This window comes from Centruroides vittatus, unplaced genomic scaffold (genome assembly GCF_030686945.1).
Source record: "Centruroides vittatus isolate TY-2023 unplaced genomic scaffold, ASM3068694v2 contig_726, whole genome shotgun sequence".
NCBI lineage: Eukaryota > Metazoa > Arthropoda > Arachnida > Scorpiones > Buthidae > Centruroides > Centruroides vittatus.
This window is the reverse complement of record NW_027122463.1, coordinates 2,567,823-2,591,714: the sequence shown is the minus strand read 5'-3', so window position 1 is coordinate 2,591,714 and position 23,892 is coordinate 2,567,823. Positions and strand designations below refer to the sequence as shown.

Below are 23,892 nucleotides of genomic sequence, written 5' to 3'. Positions count from 1 at the left end.
TAAACAAAATATACAATGCCATCTTCTCTAATTTCGAGACGATCTCCTCCACATGGTATATCAAAATCATGAAACGTTAGAAGAACACGAGAGTAGTATGATGCATTTATGTAAAATAACCATTGACAATGAAGATTTGGTGGATATATTTGAGGATAATTTGGAGTTGTTAAAGTTCTATTTTCATCACTCACATAAAGTGATCCTCCACAAGTTCCTATAAATATAAATACTCATTTAAATCATTTTATTTATAAATATGTATTTTTATAAGTTATATAGGTATTTATCTCAAAATATTTTTAATAATAAATAAATAAATAACAAAAAATACAATATTTAGAGGAATTATTTATTAATAAAATTACTCAAGAAAATATTAGATAAAAATATTTGAATTTATTATACAAAAGAAATTCTTAAATTAGATATTAATTCTTTTTACCTCTAAATTAGAATTTCTGGTATTTTTTGCAACAGCAACTATACATTTTCAAAATTTATAATTATACTAACGATACATAAAATCCTCTATGTTTTTTAATTTCATCTAAAGTTTAACAAACAAGGCAAACACTACAGTATTTAATTTGTAGATAATTAGGTTTATTCTAACAGAAGATACAGCAAGGACACTGTATATCAAATTTTTAACATCCATCACAACTTACAGAGAAAACAATATTTTAAGCTCCTTTCAGCACCATCATTAGTCCAAGTGATACAATGCTAAAACACGTAAGCTCAAGGCAAACTAAATGCAAATTTACAATAATTTAAATTTAAGATTAAAATAAATAATACAATTAAATATGATAAAAACCAGAATTATTACCTAAAATTAAAGTAAACATAAATATATATACACAAAGAATTGTCATAAGTGAATAGTCAGTAACCATTAATTAGATTCATATACAAACATTTCTAAGCCTGTTAGTTATATTAATGCCAAATGCCCAATTACTCAGTATTTAATTATTAATAGTATTAATAGTAATAATATAGTTTGTTTTAATCCAATATTCATTTGGGTTGAATCATTAGATTCAGAGTTGTAACTTATTACAGACAACCTAAGCAAATTAGATAACATTTTTTCATTCTCTCAGATTAATACAAGATCCTTTTTCTTATTAACTTCCGTGATCTTTAGATATTTATATTGTGGGGGCAGGTGGCACTACCATCAAAAAAGTGTCAAGGTTAGCAACACAAAAAGTAAAAAAAAGAGCTGATTCTCATTCTTGGGTATTCTTGACGTGGGTGAGCTACTAAATGGAACCCGTAGATACCCATGCAAATTTTGATTTTGTATGAATGCACAAATTTCTTTTTATGTGAATTTGGATCAGATGTGTATTTTATGATTACTGCATCATCCCAAATGATTATGCTCTGCTGATATACTGCAAAAATAATTAGCATTGAAAAACTGTTCCTTTTGTTGCATTTTACGTATTCTTTTTCATCCTTAATCCAATGAAGCCTGGGTTGGGCGATTGACCAAAGACTTCCAACTCTCTATCTTTTCACTACTACTCTGAAAACACCACTGTTACATTGTCAGTGCGTTTTCTTAGGTCTTCAGCTATCTTGTCGATGCAGCTTGTTCTGGGTCTTCCCCAATATCAACTTTGGTACTCTATTTTTTTCCATTCTCTTGGTATGTCCAAACTATTTCAGTCTAATTTGTTTTATCTTCATCCCCAAATTTTCCATTCCTATTCTTTTCGTTCTTTCTTCATTTCTTATCCTGTCTCTTCTGATTTTACTCAGCATGCTCCTGAGGAATTTCATATCTGCTATCTGAATCTTTTTGTCTTCTCTACACAATTTAGTCCATGCTGCAGCTCCATAAATCAATATTGGGACAAAGTATAATTCATGAAGGACGTCCTTACATTTGAGTGGCACTTCCTTTTTCCAGATCAAATTTTTCATACCCTGGTAGAAGTCATCAGCTTGCTGTATTCTTGTACCTATTTCTTTGCTTAACTTTCCATCCTTTAATATTTCTGTTTCCAGATATCTAAAGCTGTGAACATCCTCTAATAATTCTCCATTCAGTTCAATTTTTCCTCTCCCCTCCCAAATTCTTCTTGACATCACCACTGTCTTGCTTTTCCCTCAGCTTATCTTCATTCTCCATTCCTCTGTTCTCTGTTCCACATAACCAGTTGATGTTGGACTTCTGTCTCCCCCATCAATACTATGTCATCTGCAAATAGCAAAGCCCTTGACTTCTTCCTATACGCCTTTTATTACAAATTCTTATAGATTTCATCCATTGTGATTTTAAACAGAAGTGATGACAAAACACTTCCTTGTCGAAGTCCTGTCTTTGCTTCAAAACCACTTTGTTTTTGGAACACCTGTTTTGACATAACTTAGGCTTGTGATATACATTGCATTTTTATTAATGTTTTTTTATTCTACTGATTAAGAAGAGCAGTGAAGCAGTGGTTCCCAAAATAGCAGAGGTTCCCAAAATAGGCACTACTGCCTCCTGTGGGTGGCAAGTAAATCTAGGGGGGCATAAAAAATGGGACACTGGAGGCAGGGTACTGAACAGTAACCACAGGCAAAGGTTGGGTCACTGACAACCTTTCCCTTTCCTCTATTAAAATGGTTGAGAAGAAACATTGCATTTAATGGTTTGCAAATGTGGAGAACAATGTACAGTAAAGAAACAAAGTGTGAGGTTCATAGAAAGTTTTTTAAGTATATTTCAAGCCTTTCTTACACAAAGGATAATGGGTTAGGGAGTGTTGTGGTATGGTTGGGGAGTGCTGAGTATAAGTTTATGGAACTAAGGGGTAATGGCATGAAAAAGCTTAGGAATCATTGGTCTAGAGCAGGGGTCTCAAATTCAAACACAGCAAGGGCCAGTTAAATAGATGTATAACAGACGTGGGCCATATTCAATGTTTTTCGGTAAACCAAAACCTACTGTAAACTAAAAAAAAAGTCTTTAACAAAGGCCCTTTTGTTGTGTGAGTTTGCCAACTGGGTGCCGACTATGTCAAGAGGGTCGAGCGGTCGCGAAGGGTCGTATGTGGGCGATCGGTACTGAGACAGACTCTACGGTTACAAGAAACCGTTTATTTGACACGAAAGAAGCTTACAAGATTTCCGCGATCTTGGAAGTTCTAGGTCGGCAGCAGCCTCTGGGTCTTCCTCTCCTTTCGAATATAGTCTCATTTTGAAGGAGTGTCCCTAGGTCACGAATGGCCAGTTCCCTCGACGACTCCGCGACTCCAGGACGATGCGGTCGACTTCCGTTGATGGAAAGATGTCGATCCAAGATCGGGAGACGGAGACGAAGATGGGCACCAGATACACACACAACAATAGATACGTCACTTGGAACTTTCGGGAGAAGAAGCCCTCGCGTCCTTGAATTCTCAGGTTTTATCTGTTTTCCTCCGATTCCGCTTTCCGATTGGTCTCCTCTCGTCACCTGGTGACAATTCGAAACCTTTCGGGGGCGCGGGAGAGGTCAAAATCGAAGTTTAATTCGATTCCCGACTCGGAGATAGACGATCTACGTTTTCCCATTGTTCTATTGTTTAAAAGTTCGCGTCGTTTTCTTTAAGAAAAACTATTTCTAACTTCTATTTTTTTTCCTCTAAAAAAAATAATTTTTTTCTAAAAATAAATGATTTTAACGCGAATTTCAGTGTGGTTCGGACCTATCCAGAGCCTCACAGTTGCCAGGCCTTTACGACTTATTTAAACAGTTAGAAGTTTACATTTTTTCTGTTTTAATCTTTACAAGATGCTAGAAACATTGATTTTTAAAAAAGAAATCATCAAGACCAAGAGTTGGATATGAAAACTTAATAGGCTGTATCCAGTCCATGAGCTACCAGTTTGCAACCCCTGGTCTAGAGGTTTGGCCTTTATAGATAAAACAGTTTCAGTAAAAATGCTCATCTATTACTGAAGCAACAAAGATTCCTGCAATCTGGTTATCTATTTTGTCTTTATTATTAAAAATGACTTGATAAATTATCAAGTTGCATCTAAATCGTAGTTTTCAGAATGACTAAAGTCTTGTAAATTTGTGCAAAAAATAAACTATGCTTCATAGTTTAAATTATATTAGATGTTTGATTATTTAATATGATGCAGGATTAATGAAATACCAACGATCGTCTTAAAAATTGGGCTATAAATATTTATAGCTCAATTTTTAAGGCAATCGTTGGTATTTCATTATATATAAAGTGACCAACCGTCCTCCTTTAGGGAGGACAGTCCTTGTTTTGTAAGTTCTGTCCTCACTCGAAAAGTGTCTTCCTACATGTCCTCCTTTTTGATATTTGAAGACTAATCTGTAAATCTCCATATTTGATTGATGCTGAGCCGATCCGTTGCATGTAATGTGATGTGATGTGTTTGTATTTGACATGACGGTTCATCAAGGCTCCGTACAGTGCAGCAAAACGCGATTATGAAATGCATGTGCTCTGCACAGGAGACCTTGAGAGAGTGCACTGCATGCAAATAGCTTTGTTTACTTCTTACCAAAACACAACACAGCACATATGCATGTAGTAGAGCTTATTATAGTGTATTATTGTTGCAATGAATAAAATGTTTCTTTTATTTACAATATTTTTTCCTTCAATTTATGTGTGTTCTCTCTTCATTGTAAAAAAGTTGGTCACCTTATTATATAGTCATTGGGCTTAGTGATGTTTATTTATATGATGCAGGATTATTAGCATATGCCAATACAAAATTAGAGATAACAAGAATCCATATTCCATAGAAATTCACACAATTATTGGCAGATATCTAAGAGATACTGAAGTGAGTGAGTGAGTGTGTGTGTTTGTGTTTGTGGAGCATCCAGTAATTACATGTAGTTTTTCACACTTCCTCCCTTTCTTAAACTATACATTGGGCATGTTTGGAGAAAGAGAATTGAGGTATTGTCTATATGGACTTTTTTTTTTATAGATATTAGTGCCAAATGATTTTTTTCTTATAAGCCTATCAAGTAAACTATCAATAAAAACTATTTGAACTTTTTACGTCACTTCTTCAATATCAGGGAAAGCCATGAAATATTGTGCATGAATACAATCACCATGATATTACTGGTGTGGAATTCAATAAATAAATAAGTAATTACCTAAAACCAGTTGCTACCTAAACTATTACCTACCTAAAACTATTGCTGGTTTTAGGTAATTACTTATTTATTTATTGTGCATGATATTAAAGGGGAGGAGGTTTGCAAAAACTACATCACTGTACACAACAGGAAAGTGGTAAAAAGTGACTTAAATCTGTACATGTAGTTAATGGATAGTCTTTGTAGAACAAATGCATTTTTATAAAGTATTTCTCCAATTCAATTTTGACCTATTGTAATAATCCTGCAAAATGTTTGACAATCACACTTAATTTTAATGTGAGGTTGCCAAGTTGTGATTAAAGTCAGAACCAAAGAGAAGTACCGATTTGGAATGTGAACTTGATAGACACCGAGTCAGACTCCACAGTTACAAAGAAAATTGTCTCAATTTATTTAAAACACACAAAAACAAAAAGTTTACAGCAATAATATTTTTAGTGTCTCTGCAGGTGAGACTGTAAATCTTCTGGTTCTTCTTTTAAAAGAAAGAGTCCTGTAAAATCTGTGAGGCACATGGTTTGCAGTATCAGACAAAAGATGAATGAACAAAAAATGATAATGAATAGTCGGCAAAAACGTAACTTGGCAAACAAAGGTTTAATTGATACAAAAACAAACACGGTACAATACTAATGTTAATACACAGTTTAATAACAAAAACCGGTCACGTTACAGTAAAAATACTACTCGATGCTCCCCCTTCTAAATTTCCTTTTTAACGTGAGGCCCTGCTTTGCCTGACAAGCAGTATAAATCCGATGACAAAATTTTTTACAAAGAACAAACTGGGAAACAGAGTACACAATCAAACTTACACACTTTCCTTTGTAACGATAAAATCTTTACACTATAACTTTACACTACGATCTTTACACTATAACTAGTCCTCTTCCTTTTTAGACGGTGTTTCCCACCTCCTTATTCATTATTCTTTCAATGGACATGGATTTCCTTTCAGCACTACATTCCTTAACCCTGGCGACAGTTGACTCTCCTTGCTGCTATGTATCTCCTTTCGTCCACGGTGCACACTCACCCAGAGAAAAAGCCCTTTTACATCCGTTACACACACTTTTATAACTCCCGCCAACCCACGTCACTCTGACCCATGTGACCAATTGTAACATTGAAAAGACCCAGCCATCAGATAAGAGGTGGTATTGAGAAAGGAAACGGAAAGGGATCTGTACAAAAATATACGTGCAACACGACATAAACGGAAAACAATAAAGATTTATAATAACAAAAAAATATAAAATAAAATAGCCACGAAGTGCTACAGTCCTGAGAGACAAATCCTTCAGCTTTCTCTTTTGCCCTGGGTGATGACATTCAGTATTTAGAGGTCAGTCCTTATAGAGTCCAGGACAAGGTGGAGAATGCCACTAAATAACATCTTGCACTATGAGAAATTCAGATAGAGAAGCCCTCCTTGTCCTTGATATCAGAGTTTTTATCATCTTCGGTCCCTGATGAACCAATCAGGGATATCAGAGATCTTTCCTCATCTCCACCTTCTTATTGATCATCACTCGTAAGTGTAATGAGATCTAAACCCAGATCGCAAGATGAGTCAAAATTGACATTTAATTCGATCCCAACCAGAAATAGCTGATCTTAGGACTTACATTGTTTAGTTTTCCTTTGTGTGTTTTCTAAGAAAAGGTTTTTTTTTTCACTATTATATTTAATATTTCCTTTTATGAACATAAAAATTATATTTTACAATGTTAAGAAATTTAGCGTTTTTAGATATTAGTGTGGTTCCAGGACATTTCTAGAGCCTCACATTAATATAATTCAAATACCCACAGATAAATGCATCTCCTGTTTGAATCTACAAGTGTAAGAATCCAGTCTGCAAAGAGGATAGACCACTGATAAAAAAAATCACACCTAAAGCTATCTTCAGACTCTAACACATTAGAATCTGAAGATAGCTATATGTGTAACCAAAACATTTATTTATACAGTGTGATATTCATAATGAAATGCAGGCACACAAAGATATGAAATAGAAAGAAAATATCTTTTACAGTTCTTTTGGATTCCAACTCTTATACAGTTCACAGATGTTCAAGAATATTTACAGATGTTTTCGTTAACAAGATAGAACTTGGATGAACAATTCAAAAAACCAACACAAAGAGATATAGTCATGACAATTATCATAAGTCCATATCTCTCGGATAGCAAATAAATTACTTATTTCTAACACCTTAACCTAATTAAAACTAAAAGAAGGAAAAAGATATACGTAATTGTTTATAGGCTTATAAACAATTACCAAGATATAATCAGAGATGAATAAAAGAGAAGTTCACAGGAAAAGGGGTGCCTGTTACTCAATGTATCTCTAGGTGCAATGACAATATTTGATTCCAGTGTTCTTATTACAATGGAAAGAGCTGTATCTTTCTTTTTCTGTTAAAGTCTTTCTGATATTCCCCGATGTTTGACTGTCTATCTCCTCGTCAGGTTAAGATTTCTAACCAGGAAGGCTTTTTCCTTACCTCCAGTCAATGCTACTAATGAACTGGAGATCCATTGGTCCTTCTACTCCGACGTCAGCCAAAAAAAGTCTTTATCTCACAATTTTTAGCCCTTAGGGCTTCTTACTTTCTTTTGTCTTAATTGTGAGTCACCCACAACTACAGAGAAAGGGTTGGGCAGGAATGTTCCAGAAAGACGAAAAACAAAAGAACAAGGAAGAAAGGAAAGATCAAGAAAATATGATATATATACAAAATAAAATATATACAAAATAAAATATATACAAACTATGGCATATTGCCACAATAGTTATAAGCCTACAGTAATAAAAATATGTGGATTTCTAATTTCCTGTTGAATAAAAACAAAACAATGTTCTGAGTAATTTGACTTATATTCAAATAATCTTTCTGAATTCAATGAAAACATTATTTCGAAAGTAAAAAGCATAATTTGAAAGACTAATTATTGATTCATATCAAATAATAAACACTAGAGACATTTAAAATAAGTTAATAGTTTACAGGTATTAAAATATTAGTCATAAAAACATATCATTAAGTGAAATGAGCATTTAAGAGAAAGCCGTTTACTCAGCAACTAAAAAAATGACCACTGATAATTGGCACACTTCTATACCATTAGCTGAATATTTCTAAAAGATTTTAAGTTGACATTAGTTGGAACCTTACAGAAAAACAAAAATGAGATCCTGTCTGAGTTTACAAACACAAGGCTTCTCTGAGTAAACTCAAGTGTATTTTGCTTTTAGAGAAAGAATGGCTTTATTAGCCTACAGAACCCAAAAAAATTAAGTTGTTGCACTCCTCTCTACAATGCACAACACCGATGAATTGATCTAAAATCAGGAAATACTAAAAAGGCCATTCATTCTTACATTATATAACTCCACAAAAGGAGGAGTTGATGAGTATATGGCTACAAGAATAGTAACAAGTAACAAGAACCAGTAACTATTGACTGCTTATCTTGTTTTTTACCCTTTTAAACATTACTGAGTTAAACAGCTTTATTGTTTACAAACATCAAAATAGAGAGTTCAACTTACTTTGGTAGAACTATCTCAAAGAACTCACAATGGAACTATGCCGTAATTATTTGATAGCAAGCAATTATCAGCCAGGTCTTCCTCGACAACTAAAAAAAACATTTAACAAACGTTGGGGACTGAAAGAAGAGGTAAAACAGCCTTGAGAGGACAATGAAAGACAAAGACAATGTAGCTATTGTAATTAGAGAAAAAACCAAAAATAGAAGAGAAACTTTCATGTCTATCATTGCTTCACTTGCAAAGAACATACCATTATGACTTGCATTCAGAGTGCAACTGAAAGTATTTCTGAGTCCAATAATGACTAGGTTAAATTACGAATATCTTACATTAAGCACACAAGCATCACACAAGCATTGTAAAATAGTAATTTTTGGTGCTTCACACAAATTTTTAATTCAGAGTTTTTCTGTGATATTTTCATACATTATACTTTCAATGTTGTTTTTTGTACATTTTAAACATTAAATTTTAATAATTCTCAATATTTCATACTTTATGTTAAATAAAATTTAATGTTTATGTTTATTTTAAATAATTTTCATGTTAAAACAAATTTCAGATATTCTTTTTCTTATAAAAATATAAGATAATCAAAAACAATGATTTATATATCTTTTATGTCCTTTTAAACAACATAATGCCTGGTGGAGATGGCCATGAGCAATCGAAGAATTTTTTTTTTCGTGTGACACCTCATGGGTTAATATACACTTTTTTTAAAAAAAAGTTGGAAAATCATGAATATTTAATCATGTAAAATTTTAAAGGGAATAATATTTAATCAAGTAAAAGCTCAAACAGACAATGCTAAATTTATTAATTCTATTAAATTAATACTTACTTTGTTCTTCTGAGAATTTTAGTTTGAAACCACTCTTATTTTCTACATCATCAGAATGAAAATGTACTAAAACTTTATTTGTATTGCTAACAATATCACCTGGTAACTGATTACCACAAAATCTTCCAATTACAGGATCATGGACAGTAACACCATCTATAATCTTTATAACAAAAAAGTAAATAAATTATTATAATATTTTTTAAAAATTCAATAACTTCTTCAAATCTTTAAATGTTAGAAATACTTTTTACAAATAATAATTTTTTCTTTATATAAAAAGTAAGTTACATTCTACACAGTGCCATGGTAGTTTCATTATTCCATATTTCAATCTGTTAGTTACATAATGAAAAATAATTTAATTTAATTTCGAATAGAAAATTTAACTGTATATTCAGGTTAAACTTGAACATTTAATTTTGTTGTTTCAAGCATTCTTATTAAAAAATTATTCAATCAGTTTGATGAACAGATACAAAAAATTATTAAATATTTAATTATAAAATTATTCGTACAGATAAAAAAAATTATGACAATTCATTATTCGGCAACATAAATCTAAATAAAAAAGAAACTTGTTTATACATTTGTAGTCAAAAATATTGACTCATGTTTTGCTTAAAACTTTCTTCATTTTAAACCAGTTTGAAAACAAGCAAAACTAGTAAAAATAATATAAAAACGGAGTTAATGTTGTAATTCATATAACAACAAAATTAATTTCGGCAAAGATATTGAATCATTTTTTGATATAGTAAGTATGTATGGATTAGAAGATATCATTCTAGTGTCTTTACTTAGCAATATGTCACTGTTGTACCTTGATTTGTTAGTTATAATTTAATTTTAAAAGAAATTTAAATAAAATTTGACGAGAAAATTCTCTTCAAATTTAAATCTGTTTAAGATCTGGCTAAAAGAACTATTGAAAAATTCATAGAAATAATAAAATATTGTACCTCTAAATAGTCATTTACACAACTAGTTGTATTAGTATGAGCCTCTTCAATATCCATTAATTCAAATGTGATTCTTGAAATAGTATTTGATGGTTGTATAATATGCCATATGCAATCTAAATTAGGTTCATAGAGATTGTCATTATCTGCATCTAAAGAAGAAATCTCACCCTCGTTATTAATTAATGTTCCTCCACAACCTTGCTCAGGACCTATTAAAACATTTTTAATAACATCATAAATAAATAATAGAACTTTCATTTTATATTATTAGTCTATGAAGTATATTTTTTATAATCAATCAATCAAGCAATGCTTTATTGTATAAAACTTAGTTCGTTATAAGTGGGTAACAGAAACTTAGTGGTAACATTTAACAAGTTAATAATTTAGTACAAAACAACACAAAATAAAATATAGAGTAAGAATCAGATTTTGAAAAGCATGATATATTAATAATATCTTTGTTATGTCACGTGAGTGTATGGCCAACGAAAGGACAAATTTACAATAAAACAAAACTTTAAGTTTAATGAAAAAAAAAACAACAATCAATAAAACACTCTTTCACCTCGCGTGATGATACGCAGGATTCTTTTACAACTCCGACTCGAAACCTCACACGTGTAGGCGAAGGAGTAGACAAAAATAACAAAGGGAAACACGTGGTTCACACACAATAAGCGTGACAAATTTATAACGAGTTACAAATAGGATATTCACCGGACTATTACAAACTAGGATTAAAACTAACTTACTTGCTATAGAAAGGGGAAAGAAGAGTTAGATAAATATATGGAATTATATATAAGAAGGGATAGGGGGTACCCAGAATAACGATGTGTCCTCGAGATCTCTATTTCGCTGAACGAGCCGATCCTATTCTTTCTCCACGTCTGCTCCGTCCCAGCTCCACACCAAGAATGACCGTTACTCCCGTTCTTTTGCCTCCGGGTCTTTTTCTTCTTTTGTCCTCCCCCTTACTTCCGGGGAAAGGACTGCCCCACCCGCAAGGAAAGTGAAAATAGAAAGATCGAGAAACAAGGGAGAGACAGAACAAAGAATTGAAGGATTAATATAAGGCTTATAACTATCGCGTATATACAAAATTATGACGTACCGTCACATCTTTACAAGATTTAAACCTGATTAAATACTTGTCCCTACTAACTTTAAATCTAACACAATGAAGAAATGCATGTTCCGAAGTTTTGTATCCTTGCATAATACAGTTACTACATATTTTTTCAGGTTCTATTGTTAATCTGATATTATAAGTTAAGATATAATTTATATCCATAAGCAAATAATCTTCACATATAAACATCATTTTAATGCTACAATATAATTAAAAGTGCTTATTCTTTTTTAACAGAGACCAATTTTCTTGCATACTTCATTCACATCACAGTTTTATAATTAACGGTTGATAACATTCAATCAAATGAGAATCCTGAGATAGCCATAGAAAAGAAAAACCAAGTTGATCCAACAGATTTTGCAATGCCTACACCCAATTATGTGTGTAATCATTTGTCATTGAACACAATCTGTGAAGTTTATCATATGCTAGTTTAATGAAGCTTTCATCTAATAATTTTAAGAGATGTATCCAAAATAAAGTTATTACTTTTATTGCAATTACCGATATTCCAGAAACTCCAATCGCAATATGTAAGCTGGAATTTTCTTATATAACATGAAAATTTTTCTAAAGTATAATGCAAGGACAAATTCCAGTTTGTCATAGTAAGTGACTGCCCATATAGAAATGACATAGAGTAATACAAATGAAATCATTTTATATAAGTAGAAGCAGAGTTAATTCTCGCTCTTGAGAGGATAGGCCACATAAAGCTAAAATGACACTGTGTTCTATGTATACTATGATTTTTAGCCTGTAAGAATTGTCCAGAAGATGAAAATAAAACTTCCAAGTATATGTAATTTAAAGCAACTTGTAAATATTGGTTGTTAAAAAACCATCTTTCTCTGGTTGACATTCAACCTCACTTCTTGAATACCATTATCATTGTTTTTAAAACAGTTAACCCATAATCATGACAAAATTCCTCTAAAAGATTACAGTTATCCTTTGTAGCATTAATACAGAGTCAGCCAAAATTACAGTGTCATCAGCATACATTAGTGCATGTATCTCAATTTGATCAGAGAGAGAAATCCCAGGTAAACCAGATTTAGTAAGTCAGACTATCAGGCCATTGACATACAAATTAAAAAGCAGTGGGCTCAAGATCTCACCCTGCAAAACTCCTATGTTGACACCAAATGAATCTGGGCCGTATTCTGGTCACCGTCTCTGTTTCTCGTCTCTCACAAGCCGATCGCTGATTGGCTAATATTTGAATTAGCCAATCAGTGACCGCTTGTGAGAGACGAGAGACAGAAGATCTGTGACCAAGAATAACCCAGTTGTTTCAGATAATATTTTTACTCTTGAAGTGACTTTAGAATATATATCAATAACAAGATCAAGAAACTGTTTATTTATACCCATTCTTTCTAGTAGTGCCCATAAAATTTTATGATAGCCAGTGTCAAAAGCATATCAAAAGTCCACAAAAACAGCATAAAGCTTTCCTCTCTTTTTTCGCAATTTTAACTGTATCTGTGCATTTAATATAAATATTTGATCTTGACAAGGTCAGCCAGGTTGAAAACCTGTTTGCTTCTGACACAAAATCTCATATTTAAGTATCCATTCTCTAGTTTTTTATTTAATAAGGATGTAAATAGTTTCCTAATTACAGGAACCAAGGAAATAGGATGATAATTTTTTGGGTCATCAACACCACCTTTTTTATATATTGGAATAATTAGAGATTTAATCTGAGCTTCTGGAAAGCTACAATTTCTTTTAATACTATTAAAGAGTTCCAATACTGTAAGTAAGAATTTCTCTGAAAAACATTCTAAGTATTCTGTTCAAATAAGATCAGATCCAGGTAAAGTGCCAGATTTAAAGCAATTAATTGCTCTTTTTATCTCTTCCAATGTAAAATCTGAGAAACATTCTTCTTTATTGGAAACACTTTATATATGACCATCGACAATTGTTCTTCATTAATAAATACAAAATGACCTTTAGAGAATTTAGCAGCATAAAAATTTAGCCGTCTTCCCAAAGGGATTCTTGAACTATAACTCAATAATCTTTTACATCTGAAGCAGTTAATTGTTTGCCAAATATTTTAGAGTTGTTACAAGTCATCAGTCTTCTTTCTAAGTTCAAAAAATATGATTGTTTTTTCTTTAGTCAAATATGTTTGTAGTCTTTTAAATAGTTTTTATATAAAATACAATATTCATTTGTATTTGACTTTTTAGCCTTCATAAATAACTTCTACAAATTTTTTCTTGTGGTGTAGCACTCATTCTCATACCATTTATTTGTTATGTGAGGTTAGCCAATTGGGTGGAAAGAATGTCATGGCAGTCGAGCGGTCAAACGGTCGTGTGAGAATGGAAAGATTCACTAAGATAGGTTACCATATAAAAAACTGTTAAATAAAAATATAAGGTTCTTACAATTCTCCTCAAAGCTTGGACACAAACCAATTCAGGAAGAGAATAAAAAGTCTTTCCTTCTTTTTGATGGAATGTCCTGTGTTCGGTTGAAGGCTCACTTGGTCCCACGTTGACATACGTTTCGATGGAAGCCCTGGGGCATGTGGCACAGTCTCGAATTGAAAATTGGAGAGAAGGTAAATCCGGTGGCGAGGGTAAATCTGGGCGCCGACTAGATGGTGGGGGTATTTTGCACGGTAGCGAATTCAGATGACTCGTAATCACAACAAAAAAATAGAGAAGCACGAACTGAGAACCAAGAACTCATAATAACCAAGAACCTGGATGTCCTTGATTGCGAGGTTTTTAAGCATTTTGCATCAAAAATCTCCTCTCCATTGGTCTCTCCTTGTCACCTGGTGACAATTCAAAACCTGATGGAGGGCGCGGGAGAGGTCAATGTCACAACTGAATATGATGCCTCTCCAGCTGCATTTTCCTCGACTTTATTCCTTTCTATTGTTTAGAATAATTTACACAAAAATCTATTGTTTGATCGAGACATCTAATCTCTCTCGTTCATGTCGGGAAAGGAGCTCTTTAAATTCTTGATTGATATCCCCCATTTGGACCTCCCAGTCAACCCCCATTCGGGTCCTCACAGTTATATGAATTTTACTTGCTGCAGAGTTAACATTATAGATTAAATCCAGAGACGTTGCTGCTTTAGCTATACATTCTACTAGATTATCAGGCATGACGGTTCTTCCTCCATACTCATCTTATTAGATGAGTATGGAGGAACTAAATAAAAATGTACATCCTTTTTGTTAAAATTTTATCAAAGAAATAAAATATTTTGTTATAATATTTTATAATAATTAATCTCCAAATATTCAGAATCTCACATTTTATTGCATGATAAGTAAAATTACCTTCTTCATTGCCTGGTAGTAGACCATTTAAACAAACAAGATTGTTGTCCTCACAAAAATTATATAAGATTTTTCCTCTGTCATTAACAATTGGTTCTTCAAGGCTTTCAGAGCATTTTGCCAGTCCCCAGTAAAATATGACAAATGATCAGGGTGTCCCATTTCGGTGTTTAAATCAGCACATAAAATCAAATTAGTTTCAAGTAGCAGGTAATTTGCTATAAGCAATAAAATGTTCTTAAAATCATCATCAAAATAATTGTCAGGTGGAATATAAGACACTATTAGTTGGATATTGGTGAACTTTTCAGTGTCTAATTGTAAAATCAAAACAAATACTAATTGAAATATAATTTCAACTTGAGAAACTGTATCTAGTCTAAAACCGACAATCAAACCACCACTGGGTTTTCCAGATCCTTTACAACAGTGTGCTACTTGATGGTAAATTTTATATTTATCAGAGAACATTGATTCAATTACAAGTGAAGTGTGCTATATTTCCACTAAATGGAATATATCTATCTTATATATTAAATTCCAGAAGTTAGGAAAGCAATATTTCTTATTTAGATCAGCTATATTGTAGAAAAGAAGTTTCACATTATTGCCATTGTCCAACTATAAAACTTTATGTTGGTTATAATTCAATTTAATTTCATCATCTTGTTCATCATTACAAATTATATTCCAAAAAGGTTGTTATCTGTTTGAAAAATTTTACCTTTATAATTACAGGTGAATCTTGTTCATGATTAATTTATTATATCGCAACTTAACGTTAATAGCCCCTTTTGAGCGCATTTCTTTACCATAGCATCTTAATCTGCTTCTGATAGCCCTAGTATTTGGCAAGAAATCATCATTAATAAATATATTTAATTTAATTTATTCAATTTACTAATATTTTTATATATTTTGATTTATCTTCAAAGTTAAACAATTTACAAATAACCAATCTTTTTGCATTAGGTTTAAATTTTCCACTTTGATAAGCACATTTGATACTCACATCCATAACCTTCAAGTTATCATGAAATAATTTTTGAACTTTGCATACATAATCATCCATTTTATCTCTATCCTCTAAACCTAAAATTACAAAAGTTATTTCTTCTTTCTTTATCTTCCAATTTCATAAACTTTATGTAAAGTATTACATATTACATTTATTTCTGTATTTGACTTGTCAGTTCTAATGTAACCTTTCTTTTAATCAGTTTCAAGAACGGAGAGTCTGGATTCAAAATCTACCAAAGCAGTGTCTATGTTTTCAATCCATGCCTGCATTCTATCTAATTGTTCTAAAAGTACTTGTAATTTATTATTTGAAGAAGCTTGTAGTTTCAGCAAAAGTTTAATTCCTTCCTGAACATTAATCTCTTTTTTGGCACTTATATAAGACAGAATGTATTCCTCTATTGACTCACTTGCAACATTTTCTTCATTTCCAATTCATTTCTTTATGTTTCATGGACATCCATCCTAGAACAGTGGTGAAAAACTTTTCCTTTTCTGAGATAAAAATTCGGTCATTTTCCAAAAAGATAACAATAATGGATCAAATCACAAGAGAGCAAAAAGATTCGTGCCAACAGCTACAACTGCTAGACAGTGCCCCATATTTTTTTTATAATAATTTTTACATAAAAGTAATTTAAATACCTGACTAATACAAAAATTATATTAATAATCTATGGAATTATAAATAGGTGTAATTTAAAGGTAACCCTTACTATATGCAATTTTGATCAATGTGAGTCTGTTTTGAGGAAAATTCAATATTGCCAGAGCTTGACAGAGGTCAGAGAAAATCAATGTTAAATTGATCTCTTTCCCCATAACTGCTCCACAATTAGTTAGGAGAAAAAAAAATGAACTTTAGTTTTCCTAGTGCAGTGCTCTTATTTAGATGGTTTAATTTCTACTTTCACATTTAGTGTAATTTTTGCAAACATTTCTATTTTAATTCTTTAGCTTTTACAGAAAACTATAAAGAAAAAAGAAGGCAGTAACTAAAGTGGTGCTTCCACAGCTTCCAATGATGGCACACCACTGGCATTTAGTTAAATATAAATGTATCTGTCACTTATATTGTGGTTGTTTGTACTGAGAGATAGTAATGCCCGCAAACAAACATTACTAAAATGGATACATAAAAGGGATATACAAGTACTCCTCACTTTACGACCTATCTGCTTAATGACCACTCGCACTTATGACCAATCGAGTTTCGACCTGCAATTCAGGGAATCCCCTTTCTCAGCTTGAGTGTCTGTCAGTGGCAAATGGTGACATGTGCACTAAGTGTACTATAATAGGCTTGCGCATACTATAATAGTCTTATAGTACTATAATAGGCTAATAGCGTATTATAATAGTCTTTTTATGAATAAATTTGAAGTTTGTTGCATAATTTGGATAATTTTACAACGATCCTATATTCTCAGCACAAGCTCAAGCTTAGCCCAGCACAAGCTTATCGACCAATTCACTTAACGACATAGTCATCGGAACAGAACTCAGTCGTAAAGTGAGGAGTACCTGTACAGACAAAATATCCTTTATTTCTCTCTGAACTGGTTCTTTTAGTACAGATCCCAACTTTACAGATATTAATATTACTAATTAACAAAAGGGTGGTCTATTGTCCTCTCATAAGCATCTGGGTAACACGTGCATATACATACAGTATCAACCCAACCGAATTACAACTAATCTTATATCTATCTTAAACCTAAGAAAAAAAAAAGGTAGAAGCAGAGACTTAGGGAAATATGTCAGATAGACAGAGGAAGGTAGAAAATATCTGGTTTCTTCTTGAGTTAGTAGGTACCAATGTGGAAAGTGTCTCTTATATTATATATAGCAATATTATGTTTTCAGATGCCTCCCTCCTTTGTGAAATGATGCATCGTAGATCTCCAGTTGTACTCACTGTCCTTACGACCCTTCTCTTTTCATTCTTTTCGACCTCTACTGTTTTCCTCAGCTTTGCAGTCCCCTTTGTCCTTTTTTCAAGTTTGGAGCACTGCCTTGTCCTGCCATCCACCCTGAGATCTTGACCAAGAATGACTCTTCCATTGGCGGTTTTGCCTCAGGCCCTTGCCTTCCTTTTGTTTCCCCAAAAATTCAGAGAAACAATAATTCCCCTATCCTTTTGTTCTACCAAGAGTTCTAAGAAGGGGTAATCACTCCTTAAGGCAATGAGATTTAAGACAGAAGCTTCTAGAATCATCATACTCAACCTGTGGCCCACTGAGCTTTTGTGAGTGGCCTGGACATGACCTGTAAATAATGCAGTCAAAATATAAATGTGGGTGCCGGGAGGCGGACGGAGTCTCGTTCCTCCCTTTTTTTGGCAAACGGGTCAGTGAGACCGGCCCACGTCAAGATGGCAGTTCGGATGGGTTACGCGTTACGCGTTACGCGAGTGGAGGAAGTGGATGGGTCCGACGATAGAGTGGCAGCGACGATACCCGAATAAAGGACATAGACAACGGATAATAACAACAACCGCAATTTATTTAGGCTAACGTTACAATTACAAAAGAGATGCGCGACTGTCGCTTCTTTTCGGATCCGCGGAGGGAGAGTTTACATACAATTTGGGTCATACCTCGTGATCCGGGTCGGTCCTCTAGGTCAACGTATTCCTTGGATTGCGGGCGGTTTCCTCTCGATTTCGGCGCGCACACACAGTCTAAGTGACAGAACGTAACCGGCCCCTTTTCCTCTCTCGTCACCCTTTTATCGTCTTGGTCACGTTTTCCAATTTCACCAACCAGCCTTTTTCGACTGTTGTTCCTCCTGATTCATATTTTCTCCGTGGGAACCAAGCAATAAAATATTTTATTATTAACGGCTTGGTTCCGGCGGGTTCGAATTTTCACATAAATTTTGAAATTGTTGTGAAAAAAAAGTAGATTTGGTCACTCCACCCACACAGCTAAGTCCTTTTTGTCCTTAGAAAGTTGTCACCAGATGTCCAAGCATTATGAACACATGGTGGCCATCAGGGTGTTAAGATAGTAAAAAAGGGGAATAATAATTATTATTGTTGTTGTTGTTGCTACTGTTATTATTATCATTGTTACTGTTGTGATCTAGGTAATTTTAATGTTCTTTAATTCTGCTATTTGTGTTGTGGGTATTTCCCCACAGATGGCGCTCTGGTTCTATGTATAAAAACAGAACCCTTTGTTGTAGCTGACCCCTTTTTCCTTTGTGTGTAAAAGAAGACATGTGCTAAATAAAAGTGTTATACTAAAGTGATAAAATCTAGTTCTTTGTCCCTAAAGCATTAAAAACTTGAACACAGGGAACGATCCATAAGGGACAGTAAAAGTAGAGCTAGACTTAGTAATTTACTGAGACCCATAGCACCTACACGCGATACCTGTCCCGTGTTGTTCCTGAATATTTTTGTTTTGACTTCATTTGTTGACCCCGAATATATTCATTTCTGCATCAGAACGTTTTTGATACTACATATCGCTATGCATCATAATTTTTACATTAAAACGAACTTTAGAAATATTTTTTGTTTTTATATTTATTAATATATCTATTTTGTTTGTAAAAAATAAAAAAATAATTTTGGATGATAAAATAGTCATGATTACTTTTTAAAAAAAATGTGTAATTTTCATTAGGCTTAACATCGATGAAAATCCAACATGGCATCAAGAATTTCAACATTGAATAGGTTAAAGTCATAAGTCATAACAGGTCATAACTTGTTTGTTTTGCTTGTATCGTGCAACTCTAATTGTTAAAGTACCTTAAGAGTTATAATTGAGTAAACAATAAATCACACTGAATTAGCACCCATTTTATTTGAGAAACTGTAATTTATAATTATTATCAACCATGTCAGGAGTGTCTTCCAAATACAAATGAAAAGTGTCTGACAAAAATAGATTGTTTCAAGATGAATGGGAAGCTGACTATTTTGTAGTGGAAAACAAACACGGTTTGGCAACTTGTTTGATTTGACATGAAAGTGACATGAAAGATTATATTAAAAAAATATAATATTGCTTGTCATTTTAACACTAAACATAAATTGTTCAATGATGCTTTTCTTCCGGGATCTCTCATAAGAAACAAGAAATTGGCTATTTTTAAAAAGTCATTGCAAAATCAACAAAATATGTCTGTGGCAATATTTTGCTGATGCAGCTGTAATAAAGGCATCGTATGAAATTTGTTATATACTTGGTAAACATATGAAACCGTTTACTGATGCCGAAATTGTGAAGGAATGTTTTTTAAGCGCTTCCAATGTACTGTTTGATAAATTCAGTAACAAAAATCAAATAATTTCGGAAATAAAAAAATCTAGCTTTCAGATTCTGCCTGTGTTAGACGTATTGAAGATATTGCAAACCATATTTGTGATAATGTAATTGAAGACTTGAAAAACTGCAAGTTTTTTAGTTTAGCTTTTGACTCTGGCACAGATATTTCAGCAACATCACAATGCTCGGTTTTTGTTAGATATTGTACAAAACAAAATTCAACTTGCAAAGATTTTTTGAAATTCCTTCCAATGAAGGGCCAGACCAGGGGCAAAGATTATCTTGATACTATTTGCAATTTTCTAGAACAGAACAAGATAGATATAAAAAAATTAGTTTGTGTGTGTACTGATGGTTGTCCTTCAATGACTGGATCCAAAAATGGATTTATTTCTCTACTGAAACAGAATTATGATTTGACAAATCTAATAAAATTTCATTGCATCATTCATCAGGAAAACTTAGCTTCACTTATTGCTAATCCTGAAGTAGATACTGTGATGAAAACTGTCATATATATAGTGAATTATATCCAAGCACGAGAACTGAACCACAGAAAATTTAAGTCTTTTAGAGGAAGTGGGTAGTCAATACAATGATGTTCTTTTACACACCTCGGTATGTTGGCTTAGCAGAGGAAAAGTTCTGAAAAGGTTTTTTTTCTTTGCGAAAGGAAATAATGTTGTTTTTACAGCAAAATAATAAAATTTACAGTAAACTGCAAAATGATGAATGGTGGTGTATTGTAGCATTTCTGTGACATTACAGAGAAGCTTAACAGTCTCAATACTGGTTTACAGAGTAAAAATAAAATAATTTCACAGATGGTAAATAAAATATTTGCCTTTGAAGAAAAATTAAACATTTATTACTAAGAAGTACAAAACAAAATACTGCAAAATTTTCTAACCATGACAAATGCTAAGCAGGACAGTCTTAATATTTCTCCAGAAAACTATACAATTTTTTCAAATTATTTAAATGTGTTATCCAAGAAATTTAAACATAGATTTCATGATCTAAGAAAAATAAAAAATATGCTGTTGCTCATTGAAAATCCCTGGCTCTTGGAACTGGCAATAATATCAGAACTGGCTGATATATTTGCATGTAATTACGCAGAGCTATTTGATGAATTTATTGAGATAAAGAATAATACACACCTGTTAGCTATTTTTAAAGAAAAGAGAGCAGAAAATAATTACGTTGACTTCTGGAAAGTAGTGCCTGAACAATATAAGACTGTAAAAAAATGTGCTCAAATTTTACTTATGTTGTTCGCATCAACGTATCTATGTGAAACATCATACTCAAAAATGAAATATGCAAAGAACATATATAGAAACCGGCTTACTGATTCACACCTGGATGCTGTTTTACGAGTAGCATGCAGCAGTTACAAGCCTGATTTAAATGAAATAGTGAAAAAATGTTCGCAATATCAACAGTCACACTAAATTTCTAGGGTAAGTGGGAAATTATATAAGTTTTTTATTATAATCGTTATGTTGCAGCCCGCATGTAATAGCTATCATGTGTATGTGCCCCGAGAAAAAAAAAGGTTGAGTATGGTGGTTCTAGAAGGAAGTTATGACAAAAGGGAAGAATCGAATATAAAGATAAATAAAAAAAATATAACTAAAATACATATAGCAATATGGCCAATGGCCACAATATCATAATCTGTAATTTATAAGTGACTGCATAACAAGATGAACTATTTACAAACATTTTTGAATTACCCTATAACTAATTAATAAAATGTCTTACCATAAGTTGTTCTATAAGCAGCTTTGAAACCTTTATCATTAGCACCTTGAACACTTCGGAAAGTTACAGAAAGATAATTTTGAGTTGATTTGAAAATAGGTGGTATTTCAGTTCCACAATAAGTTCCTAATCTTTTTGAATAACGTGGAATATTGTTATCATAAATAGAAACTCTATCATCATGACAAAAATTACTATCAAGTTGAAAATTCAAAAACCTACAAAAAAAAGGATGGAATTTGTTATAGTAATTAAAAGAATTATACACATATATAAAATTAAATGAAGTAAAAGGATACAAAGCTAGACTAGTGATAAGTAAAATTAATAATTTGCTTAACAAAGAAACATTATCATGTTCAAATTATTTTTATCACAGAGCAGAATATTTCATTTAGATTTCATTGTAAATATAAAATACCTTTACCTTAATTCAATAACTTTTCCTGTTTCTACAGATATAACCCAATAACATTCGATCATAGAATTCCTTGTATTACTAAAAGCAGTGTGTTTCATTTCAAAAGTTCCACTAGGTTCAGTTAAGGTTCCACCACAGCCTAAATTTAAATTAATAATTTTGCAACATGAGAATAATTAATAATTATGTACTCATGAACTAAAATAATATCTAAATAATTAAAAATATATAAAAACGATTAGAAGAAAAACTTCCAGTATGAAATTAGTCACCACTTTAAAATAACATTGAAAATTATTAAATATGTACCTACTTATATTGAAATTTATAAACTTTAGCAGATATTTAAATATTTAAATATGTGCTAAAGTTTATAAATTTCAATACACATATCTATAATAAACACTTCAATCAAAAGCTTTAAATTATTTTCCAGTAAGGGTTAATTCAAAAAAGTTTTTTTGATTAAACATTAGTCAAAAAACTTTTTTGAATTAACCATTACTGGAAAATAATTTAAGGCTTTTGATTGAAGTGTTTACTATATCATTCCAGTCCAATAAGTGGTATTTTATCTTTTTTTAAGTATATATATCTATTAAATGAACACTGACTTTCAGCAAATAAAGGCTGAAAAAGAGCACAGTTCTGCATCATTTCATTAAAATTTTCCATAATATATACATAACCATGAAAAATTTATATATACAGGCAGTCTCTACTTACGAACTTTCAACTTACGAACTTTCGAAGTTACGAACAAAGCCAACAGATGGCAGGTTAATATGAGCGTGAGAGGTAGGTGAGAGGCTCTTAGTTGAGTTTGGACTGTAGTCATGTGTCAATCATGTGTGGTGTCATTTGTTTACTATTAAAGTGCAGTTGGTTATTTTTATGTACAGTCAAGTTTATTTTTGAAGTTTTATGTTAAAAACATTTACAGTACATACATATGTACATTTGTAGTTGTTTTAAATGAGTAATTTTAATAAATAATGTACATGTGATTGATTTGAATTTATACTTCCCTTTAACAATCTTAATTCATTATTATTCAAGTAGCCTAAACATTACATAATTGTAAAAACAACGTTGTATTTGAGTTTTTGCGCCAAACATCGTCTTTTCGAGTTACGAACTTTTCGACTTGCGAATGCCGCTACGAACAGATTAAGTTCGTAAGTAGAGGACTTACTATATATATAATATGATCCATATAAGATATTACAAATCAATAACTTAGAAAGTATGCTTTTAATAAAAATATTGAAAAAATATAAGTTTAATATTTCTGATGGGCCTTTCTAATGCTGTAAAAATAAGGACTCATCCATCCATCCTTCTGAGTGGAGTGAAAGCAACTTTGAAATTTTAAATGAAACATCCCAATTTTTTATTTCTGGATTCTCTAT

At 32.2% G+C, this 23,892-nt stretch overlaps 1 protein-coding gene across 1 annotated transcript in view; it reads right to left on the bottom strand.

Moving 5' to 3' along the window:
* LOC136980838 (cubilin-like) overlaps positions 1-23,892 on the bottom strand; it is a 292,841-nt gene that overhangs the window by 15,960 nt on the left and 252,989 nt on the right. Inside the window, 5 exon segments of the mRNA XM_067277042.1 lie at positions 15-217; positions 9,562-9,724; positions 10,524-10,735; positions 22,060-22,277; positions 22,487-22,619. Coding sequence (XP_067133143.1) covers positions 15-217; positions 9,562-9,724; positions 10,524-10,735; positions 22,060-22,277; positions 22,487-22,619 — 929 coding nt within the window.